This window comes from Populus euphratica, unplaced genomic scaffold (genome assembly GCF_000495115.2).
Source record: "Populus euphratica unplaced genomic scaffold, PopEup_1.0 scaffold614.1, whole genome shotgun sequence".
Taxonomy (NCBI): domain Eukaryota; kingdom Viridiplantae; phylum Streptophyta; class Magnoliopsida; order Malpighiales; family Salicaceae; genus Populus; species Populus euphratica.
Genome location: NW_011500193.1, coordinates 39,311 through 49,771, shown reverse-complemented (window position 1 = coordinate 49,771; position 10,461 = coordinate 39,311). Strand labels below are relative to the sequence as shown.

The 10,461-nt window shown below is 35.5% G+C and overlaps 2 protein-coding genes across 4 annotated transcripts in view; one reads left to right on the top strand and one right to left on the bottom strand.

The window, feature by feature from the left end:
* LOC105111741 (BRO1 domain-containing protein BROX homolog) overlaps positions 1-2,970 on the top strand; it is a 3,801-nt gene extending 831 nt beyond the window's left edge. For all 3 annotated transcript variants that reach the window (XM_011007186.1, XM_011007185.1, XM_011007187.1), the window contains 10 exons: positions 135-209; positions 295-353; positions 448-583; positions 687-780; positions 866-932; positions 1,108-1,206; positions 1,490-1,579; positions 1,687-1,841; positions 1,942-2,043; positions 2,164-2,970. In XM_011007186.1, the coding sequence (XP_011005488.1) occupies positions 135-209; positions 295-353; positions 448-583; positions 687-780; positions 866-932; positions 1,108-1,206; positions 1,490-1,579; positions 1,687-1,841; positions 1,942-2,043; positions 2,164-2,329 (1,043 nt within the window). In that variant the 3' untranslated portion in view covers positions 2,330-2,970. The remainder of the gene's footprint in view (positions 1-134; positions 210-294; positions 354-447; positions 584-686; positions 781-865; positions 933-1,107; positions 1,207-1,489; positions 1,580-1,686; positions 1,842-1,941; positions 2,044-2,163) is intronic.
* Positions 2,835-4,649, bottom strand: LOC105111743 (CASP-like protein 1F3). Its single transcript, XM_011007188.1, has 3 exons — positions 4,274-4,649; positions 4,036-4,159; positions 2,835-3,346 (listed from the first exon to the last, which is right to left on the bottom strand). The coding sequence occupies exons 1-3, from the start codon at positions 4,504-4,506 to the stop codon at positions 3,122-3,124; spliced, it is 582 nt and encodes a 193-aa protein (XP_011005490.1). The 5' UTR covers positions 4,507-4,649; the 3' UTR covers positions 2,835-3,121.
* Between the last annotated feature and the right edge of the window lie 5,812 nt (positions 4,650-10,461).

Genomic DNA, 10,461 nt, shown 5'->3' with positions numbered 1-10,461 from the left:
GATGTGTAGAAATAGGGAAAGAATGTAAATTATTGTAGATGAGAATTCTGTATATTAGTTCTTGGAGGGGAATTTTGAATTTCTTAAGAATTGAAAAGGAAATTAAATTGCTACAAAAACTGTGGGCAATGCAGGTGGATCTGCCGTGACTGAACTAAGGAGGGCACTGGAAGAGTACTTGTCTCTTCTTATTGGGCTCACCAAGAAAGGTTTTAAGGGCTCATTTATATGCTAATCATTTGTCAGTCTCTTCCTTTTCTCCTTTTCTAATGAATTGCTATATATATCTTGCAGAACATGGACTCGAGGGCTTGGTCGAGTTCAAGTGGAAAAATCTGGAAAGTGGCCGGCAGGTAAGTCTATCAAATTCTCAACCTTCGGCTGCTTCTGGAAAACCTTTGTTGTTAGTAGTGGACTGGTAATTAGAATTGAAATATGATTGAGCAGGAAAACTCTGTGGCAAACTCCTGGTTTGAATTATTATCTGTCATTCACATGATAGCAATGCTTACTTTGTCAGAGGCTAACACATTGATGATCCCTAAGGATCGCTCTGGTTCTGGCATTAGGGTTGTATCTTCAGGTTCTCATTCTTATCCTCAACGCTCTATTTTTAGTCATGAATTATTCAGAGGTAGTTCTTTTTGACTCAATGGATTGTGATTAATCTATAACGTAAAACCCAGATTGTAAGAGGGATGCTGTTGATTTACTGCTTAAGGCATCAGGGTGGGTATTCTGTGTCCGTGAAATCTTGGCTCGTTTACCACCAGATATCAAGTATGTTAAGAAAGACGCAGAATTAAGGATTTTTCGTGGGACTTAGAGTCAATATGAATAGTTGTCATTGATTCTGTGTACTCAGGAAAACCTTTTCAAAAGATTTCCAAGATGGTGTCCTGGAGGCTATATCCATTCAAGCGCTAGGCCAGGTATGGTGCTAGTCGACCTCTGCAATTGTCTTGAGCTTCTGTGTTTCCTTCAAAATGCAGATTAACAGACATTTATTACCTCTTCTATTTTGTAACAACCAATTATAAGTCAAAATGTCTGGCATTTTATCATCAAATGGGAATTAGAGGAAACTAATACTACTTTCAAGTTCAGGGAACTGAAATTCAGCTCGGTTTCGCTGTTGAAAGTCAAAAGGCTTCTTTATCTGTGAAGAGGAGGTTGGCATGTGAACAGCTGATCTACTTTAGTCAGGTTTGTATTTATGCTCTAATTCTTCCTGAGACTTTGACTTGTCAAGCTCCTACACGATGCTCTATTGCATCTATTTCAACGATTATGATTTTAGAAGCCTCTTTCTGTAGAATTCACCAGTCAACTGAAGGAACAGATAACTTTCATTTAGTATGTACTAGAAGACTATTTCTTAAAATATTTTCTTGATGCATTTGGTAAACTTAACTTCTTTTCTTAGGTGTTAAGCTCACTGACCTTCATTGTTTCTCAACTCTCATCGTTAGTCTTTGTCTCATTTCAGGCTTATCACTTCTTGTCAGGGCTTGACATGAGTAATGGGCATGGAAAGAAGCATCTCTGTTTCATTAAGTGGAAGTTCCTTGAAGCAAAGGTTTTCTTTGCAGTCAACTTCTTAAATTCTGATTGCTGTGTTGATCTTAGAGTTGCGTTTCATAATTTTGCACCAACTGATTCTAATTATTCTACACAACCTATTAGGCTGCAGCTTACTACTACCATGGTCTGATCCTTGACAAGGGCACCGAACCAGCCTGTCATGTTAGTGCTGTATGCTGTTTTCTAGCTGCAGGTGGGCTTTTGTCAGAGAGCAAGAAGGCCTGCTTAACCTTTTGCCTCACAGCTCCTGTTACCAGGTTGGTTTGGGCAGTGTTTTGTAAGAAGTACCTAAGAAAGGTAATTGTTTTGTTGTCCTTGAAATTTTATTTACGCTTATTTCCCTGAATTTTCTTGAAGATCTCCTCCGCTTTGGGGTGCAATGAAGCACTTGCATCAGAAAATTCCTGAAGTTGCATCAAGGAAGTCTCAGATGTATGGCTACCTCTTGGAAGAAGAGAAGTGTGTGGTTCTCCAGTTGACCTTTATTTGTATTTCAGTTCATCTTATGTTGTTTATATTACTGTCCAAAAGTTGAATCTGCGAAAAAAAGTAGAGATCCTAACAAAGTTAATGATGCAGGGCTCTACAAGCACTGCCTGACCTACCAGATTTCCAGTTGTCATTGGCACCTGATGACTATGTATTGCCGGAAATAGATCCAGCATGGGATCGCGATAAGTGGGGCATACATAGTCAGCCCTTAAAGGAGCACCTCAAAGATTCTGAAGATGAGACTGGAACTTAATGAAACCCTCTATGAACTCTTCTTTTGTGCTCTAATGAACTTGAAACTATGCCACGCAAGGCTAATACAGTACCATACCTTACCAAGTTGCCATAGGATAGCAACAAGATACTTTCTTGATCTGTCTCCACATCCATGTAAATTTTTGTTTAAAACGCTGTCTAATAAAACTTGTAAAGAGTTTGTATCTCTAGAATCATGTTCTTCTGTTTCGATGCTAGACAAATAGGCACCAGATGTATCCTTTCCATTAGAATTAATCTTGGAATGGTTCTTGTGATGATCACCAGACAAGCAAAACTCATCAGCAGTGCGTGCAGCAAAAGTTGGATATGGTAGCTCCGGTCATGGAAGAATCTTCATATAGGTTAACATCTGATTTCCCAACTCTTGATTTTTCAAGACTTCATAGCTACAAACAGTCGACTAAGTAACAACATTATTTCTTAGCAAATATAAAACGAGGAAGTGTTGAGAGTCAATTTCGAGAATAGAAAACATAAAATGAGAAAGCATGATTCAAATGCCCTTAAAAGGTTCACGAAATTTTAGTCAGCTGCCCTTATAATAAAAATTTACAACTATCCAAAACACAATCGTTTACGTGATCTATTCTTTTAATTCCTCCAATGACGAGCAGAATAAAACGAAGACACGTCTACTCCTCTTTCATCTTGTAAAACAAAAGGCATCCAGGACCAGAAATCAATTGTCAACCAGAAGCTCCTTTTTAACCTTATTTCCTCTTTGTTTAACTTTCCTGGTCAGCCTCTACTCTTCACTGCTCATAAGTCACTCAGTTGCATGAGACATGAGCTTGTAAGCAGCTAAAATATTGAGTGCCAGGTAGCAAAAGAAAGCAAGGTATGATAGCACAGTAGATATCAAGAGTTGGTGGCAGAACTTGGTCACGTAACTGCAAAAAGGATTCCAAAAAGCCTCTCGTTGACCATATTTACTCAAGTAACCAACAGCTGTTGCTGCTGCACATCCAGATATCATCAACACCGTCATCACCTGCAATGCATTTTTTCAAATAAGCAAAAAAGAAACAGAGAAACAACTAGTACAAAGTTGAGTACTAAAACCAAGAGAGAAGGTAAAGTGAATAATGCATAATGGAATACAATGAACTAAGAAGAGAAAAAGGTGATGACTTCCTCAATCAAATACATACCATGTTATCAGCATTTTATAACGTTCTGTCTTAAAATCATTTCTCGTGAAGCAAAATTGCATGAATGCAGGACGTGGATCAAGGGAACCCATCGGGGAAGAGGGCAGGCCCCCATTCTAACAAAACTATTAGAATGTTGGTGAATTTGCTTAGGTGTAAATTGGCGTTAGTAATACTTGAAAACCAATATGCCTTTCAAATCATCATTAAATTGGGTGGGGACCAAGCTTTTGTAAACTTCATAGGACTATAATCAATTAATCTCTATGTTCATGAACTTCAACTAAACATCGCTGAGTCGGTAAACCAGAACTCCTGTAGAATAATAACTCTAGCATGAAGATGATAATAAGTCTCCAACAAAACTGTTGAAAAGAAAATGTTTTTTTTTTAAAAAAAAAAATCGCCTTGATATCCGTTAAAACAAAAAACATTTGGTGACCAAATGACTTTAATTAGGTAGGTGACATCTAATTTTTGCGTCGTACCTCATGCTTATATTCATGTATTAGAAAACCAACACTCTTACCATATCATGCAAAAACAAAAGGAAATAACTGGTGGTCTGTGATCCTGAACGGCTCAGGGGCCATAGAAAGAGCAGCGACAACACAGAGAAGGCACACACAGTTGCATCTGCACCAAGCAAAAACCTACAAGACAACCCAGAAACACAAAAAGCTTGACACGCGATATCCTGTCTAATATAATTAAAACCTGCATTTAAACCCCCACAAGATCAAAGCACATGCTTAGTGTTTAATTACTTCATGGCAAGACTTTGGCTGTAACGTGGTGCAATGCTCAGCCCGATTAAAGAGACCGGCTCCTTCGCGGTAACCATTATAGGGATAGCAGCCACTGTGAAGGCAATGGCCAAAATCCTAAGTGTGATTTGAGCCATGAAGAAACTCCTCTGTGGTCGACCTGGGGTTGACGTGCCTTGTGGAGACTTGGCTTTGAGAAAACCGTTTTCTGTTGTATTCTCTGGAGTTGCCATTGATAAAGAAAAACCCTTTCTGTTGCACAGAAATTGAACAGAGTGCAAATAGAGGATGAAATCAAAGAAGAATAGGAGATGTTGGTACAGAGAAAAGGGTTTTTCCTGGGTGGGCTGGTATAAAAAACAAAGAGGAACTCTAGTTTGATTTAAAGTTCTACAAGCAGCCATAAATAAAGTGAACGGAACTCACCCACCCCATAAATGACAAGTCAAAAAAAAAGAAAGAATATAAGGCCTTGCAGATGCCAGCCCAATAAGAATTCTAAAAAAGAAGTATTGTCTCCTTTTTTTTTCTTTTTTTTTTCCAATAAAGAATTTGCATTATTTTCGTATTCTTTTCTAATTTAAATTAAACGAAATTAAAAATTTTAGAATAATCAAAATTCAATTTAAAATTCCATAAGAATAATAATTATGAAATGAGTAATGCCCGAAAATTATTTTAAAAGTCCATAACTATTTTAATAAAAAGGTCCTTCCAAAAGCTAGAAAGTTTGTGTCAATAATACTATATAATAATAATAAAAAAAGGGCTAGAGAGTTACTTATAAACACATATTTAATAATTATTTGGTGTTTAAATTAGATAACTTGCTCGTGTTTGGAATTAGAATAATTTTTTTTTAAATATTTAGAATATAAAGAACTTTTTAATATTATTATTAATTTCAGCTTAATAAGTTGATTTTAAAATTATTTTATTTGATTTTTTATATAGGTTGAGTTTTAAATTAGATTATATAAAATTGCTTTTATATGATTCAATTAAGGTACGCAAACAGCTCATCAGCAACAGCACCGTGCGCAGTGGACCAACAGCTCCTCAGCAGCATTAGAAGACTTTCCTTAGCAGTATCCGGCATCATCTTCTCCGCATCGTGGCAAGCAGCAGCAGGAGCAACAACTGTCTCCTCAGTCATGCAATAGCAGCTCAGCCTTTATCTCCTCTGCACCTTGAGTAACAGCGGAAGATCTTCTCCATCAGCAACCATTGGTCACGGTAGTATGGCAACTTTCTTCAAGTGGTAGTAGCAGAGTAATAGCCGGTCTTTTCCTCTTCATCATAGCAACAACAAAGGTTGCAATTTTGCGACAGCTTTTTCTTAGTAACAGTATCAAAGCACCTACAGTTTTTCTCTTCCTCTTGGTCACGACAGTGGTAACTCAAGCAATAGAGGAGCGCACCTGACAGTCGAAACACATTTCTCTTCCAGCAGCAGCTCTGCCCTAGTGTTGGACCAGAGCTACATCAGCAAAGTCTTCAGCAGCCTCACCGTGACATCATGTTCCAGCCGAGAACGACAGCAGCAACACCGTGAGCAACAAACGCCAACACTCCAGCTTCTGTAAGCATCTAGCAACTTCTTCACCTCAGCAAGCCTTCAACCATAAGCCAGGAAATGTTTCTCTCTTACTTCTTCTTGTGGCATGCCTCTACATATGGTGTAAATATGCAAGTGTATGCTGTGTAATTGCTGGAAAAAAAAAATGCTTATATTGGTGGCATTCAAATTTGCCAAATAATGGCTATCAATCCTGACTGATGAAGAGAAAGGAGGTTGGGTCTCTATTTAGGCTGGATTTGTTTCATGAAAAAGGAATTTTGGGCCATCTGTTGGCATTATTAGATTGGTTCTTGGGCCTATATTACTAAGATAAGTCTGTCCTAGTCTTAAACTAGCTTTAAAACTGTGCTGATTTCATCAAAGTAATATTTTTTAGTTTTTAAGGTGTGTTAGATATTTTTCTGTCACTGGTTTTAAAATAAGAGTATGTTTGAGAAAAAAATAAAAATAATAAAAAAATTTCTATTTAAAAATATATAAAAATACATTTTTATTTGTTTGCATATGACCAGGTCTCTCAAATATAAAAATAAAATCGTATTTGCATAAATAATAAATAATAAAATACAATACAAATACAAAAAATTAAGAAAAATAGTTTTGTTAATATCTTTTCATGAATTTTTAAATTTAATAATAAGTTTATGAAATTCATGAGAACTTGATCTACTTTCAAAAATATCAAAAAGTCTATTTTATTTGTTCAAATATCAAGGATTATAAATTTATACATAAGATGTATTATTGATAGCAAAAGAAAAATGCAAAAAATATGTTTTGATATTAGAATAGTTAAATTTTAACCTAATAAGATAAGAGTCTCCTTATCGAGAAGGATCTTTCTTAAAATTTTAAACAGAACAAAAATTAAAAAAACACAATAATACCTTAGTTTATATTGAATAAATAAAAAATACAATTTACCTTAAATAAAGTGTATTAGGGGTGATATGTCTTTTCTAAACACAACCAATTTTCTTATCTAGATTCTAAGACTAATTAAGGTTTCTAGTGACCAAGATATTAGATGGTGACTTTAATTTATTTTTTTAAATAAGAAACAAAAATTATTTATTCTTTTTACTCATTACCAAAATATCTTGCTCTAAGAAGATGATCATTGTGATATCACACACCTGTGATAATATCTATGGATGATAATTATTTAATAGTGAACTTGTGACTATTTTTATAATATAAAACAAAAACAAATCTACCATTTTTATGAACATATCAATTAGAAAGACAAAATTTATAGTGAAATTTTTAGGGCATTACACACTATAAGATTTTCCATCATGATACTTGGCCTTTTATAATGCAGATTAACTAGTAATCAGTCCAGGACATGTTATGATTAGGAAGTGCATTCAAGATTGGTCTATTATCAATTAACACCTTTGTAATTATATAGTCTTTATACTTTACATTGATGTATAATGGTTTCTTGAGTTTTATCTCTCCATCTAACTCATATTTTATAAAGTATTTGCAGCTAATGGTTTAGATCCTGCCTACCAAATATTTCATGGAATCCTATATAATATCTTGTGGGATATAAATCATAGTATATAAATCTAAATGAGAGTTTTTTTAAATTATTCCACCACACTATATTCATTAAGTTTTATCAATTTCAGGTATTTACTAATCTTTTTCTCACTTGTAGGCTTGGTGACCTCATCATTCTTGGTCAACTTCTCGACTACTTTACCTTGTTTCTTTTTTTTTTCTTTCTAACTCTTCTAGTGTAAAATATCTTCCACTCCTTATCAATCATCTTATTTCATCTTAAAATTTTAGGAAAGACCCTTGATATGGAAGGCATATCTACAACTATAAGGTTGTGTATTATAATTTTCATTGTTTGAATAAATAGGCTTTGTCAAAATCATTTTAGAATAACTTACAATCAACTAATATCTACATACTTTAAATGTCTCATCTTGGAATACCACCAATCCTATCTCACTTTTAATCTTGTCATATCTTATCCTTAACACTTTAAAGGCTATTATAGCCTTAACTCTATGATAAAATTCTTCACAAAAATCAATATCATGACCAAACTAGCAATGGTATTTGCAATATTCACCAGAATTTATATCAGCTAGTATCTGTATACTTTAGATTTCTCATCTCTAAATGCCACCATTTCTATCTCACTTTTAATCTAGTCATCTTTCATCCTCAACATTCTAAAGGCTATCATGGTCTCAACCCTATGATGGAATTCCTTACAAAAATCAATATCATGACCATACTAGTGATGATATTTATAGTATTCACCAGAATCTTTGTTGGCTTGTACCTTGGATAGTGGTCGAAGTTAATTCACATATGTCTCTTATTTCTTTCTATATTCAAAAGCAATTACATTTACTCCTTCACTCTCAAAGACGTGATTTGTGAGTGGATTAGTATTCACATTGGGATTCTCAATTAATATTATCCAACATGCCTTAATAAGTTGTAAAAGCTTGTTCTTAAAGATGAAGCAACTATCATACTACGTCCAACAACAACAACATAAATGTGGTACTCACAAGTTTGATTAGGTTTATAACATTTAGAGTATGGTGGTTAATATGGGTTTTCAGAGATAGGAGCAATTTGACCAATATTTAATAGCTTTTTTTACATTTCATATGGAGATAAAAGGAGTGGTGGTAGTTGTTATCGGGCTCTTAAAAAATTCTTATAGGGGCGATAATCGTGTTTGACACACTTTAACTTACCATAGATACTTCATCCAATCATGCATCCATAAATACATATGTAAGCATGATTATTTTAAATTAGATTTGAAAATAAATCAGATTTGAAAATGATTAAAATGCCCATAATCAAACTATAAAATTACTAAAATGCCATTAGTCAAGCTATTAAATAATTGAAACGCCCCTAACAATGCCTTGTATTATTCACTCGATGTGTGAGCCTCATGCACTACTGTTATGTATGATCTAACAACGATCCTACAAGGATGGTGGCTTGTTGAGCAACTCACCAAGTAGATCTCGATCTCATTCATCCGCTGATTGTAGCAATGTATCTCATAATTAACTAGAGATCAATGATAAAGAAGGCTCGGGTAAATTGAACGATTCTCTTCCATTTTCTAGCCTTTAATAATGGTGCTGACAATGAGGAATAGTCAAGCTTTGATCAGGCTAGACTGAATCTCCTTTTTATAGTGGTCTCGAGGTGTTAGGTGGTTGGATGTTGGAGATACGATGGCTAGAATCACCATCAGTGGGTGATGGTATTGGGGTTCACTGTTAACAAGGGTGATCATTTTTTATTTTATATATATGTGTGTGTGTGTGTGAAGTTGTTTTCATAGCAAAAAAAAAAATTGACTACCAAAAATTTCCTTTCTAGACTATGGTTAACCTCGCTTTAGCCATGAAATGATGGACTTGACTCCAGTAAATAATTTTTTTTACCAATTTTTACATGATAAATTCAGTTTTGACTACAAATGATGCTTTGATTGATTTTGATAGAGAACCTTATTTTGATCACAAAATGATAGGTTTAAATTTAATAAACTAATTTCGACAAATTTTGATGCGAACATGTTTTGATAGTAAAGGAAATTTTAACCAATTTTGATGAGAAACCTGATTTGATAGTAAAATAATGTTTTTGACCCCAACAAATAGATTTTGATCATTTTTAACATGACAAACTAATTTTTGACTAGAAAATGATGGTTTTGGGCAATTCTTAAAGTGAAACTCAATTTTTGACATGGTAACTAAGTTTGTGTTTTTGAAAAAAAAATTTAACGTAGAAAAGTTATTTATAGCTTGGAACTTTTTTTTTTATTTCCTTTTTGATCATGGGAGCTCAAAACAGTTTATGACTTGCATTATTATGATGAAATTGTGAGTTGTATATTAAATTTGATGTTTTAGATCTTCAATTCTAGCCCAGGTTATGAATTAGAGAGCTTGTGTTACAATGTTAAATGTGCACAGGGTGCACACCTAAGGCATGTTGTCCAATACCAGGTCTAAGGGTGCTGGCAGCCATGCCAACGATGGGATAGATTAGCAACGCAGATTTATGCGGCTATAAGTTTGTCAAAGGAAAAATCGGCAGCATAGAATGTTGGGCTTGACGATGGAATGTCCAAGCCAGAATGGAAGACTCGTCAGTGGCATAGGCTGGCGAGAACTGGGGCTGGGGAGAAATGCGGGGTAGCGCAGGATGTTGACAAACATGGGCTTGGCGATGGAATGTTCAAGCCCGACAAGGAAACTCGTCAGGGGCATAGGCTGGCGAGGACTGGGGCTGTCGAGGAATGCGGCAGCACGGATTGGTGATGTCTATGGGCTTGGCGATGGAATGTCCAAGCGAGACAGGAAAACTCGTCTGGGATATGGGCGGACAAGAATTAGGGCTGTCAAGGAATTCAGCAGCGTAGACACTAGGAGCCTGCGCGCAGATGGGAATTCGGCAGCGCAAGATTTGGCTAGCTTGCACGCAGATGCGAATGCGGCAGTGTAGACATTGGGGCCTGCACGCAGTTGCGAATTCGGCAGTGAAGGAATTGGGGCCTGCACGCAGATGCGAATTCGGCAGCGCAGGAATTGGG

Excerpts from the sequence above, each read along its gene's own strand:
- LOC105111743 (XM_011007188.1), bottom strand. The coding sequence starts at position 4,506 with ATGGCAACTCCAGAGAATACAACAGAAAACGGTTTTCTCAAAGCCAAG. Across the intron at positions 4,160-4,273 it reads AGCCAAAGTCTTGCCATGAA|GTTTTTGCTTGGTGCAGATG; the intron begins GTAATTAAACAC and ends GTTGTCTTGTAG. Across the intron at positions 3,347-4,035 it reads TTTTGTTTTTGCATGATATG|GTGATGACGGTGTTGATGAT; the intron begins GTAAGAGTGTTG and ends AATGCATTGCAG.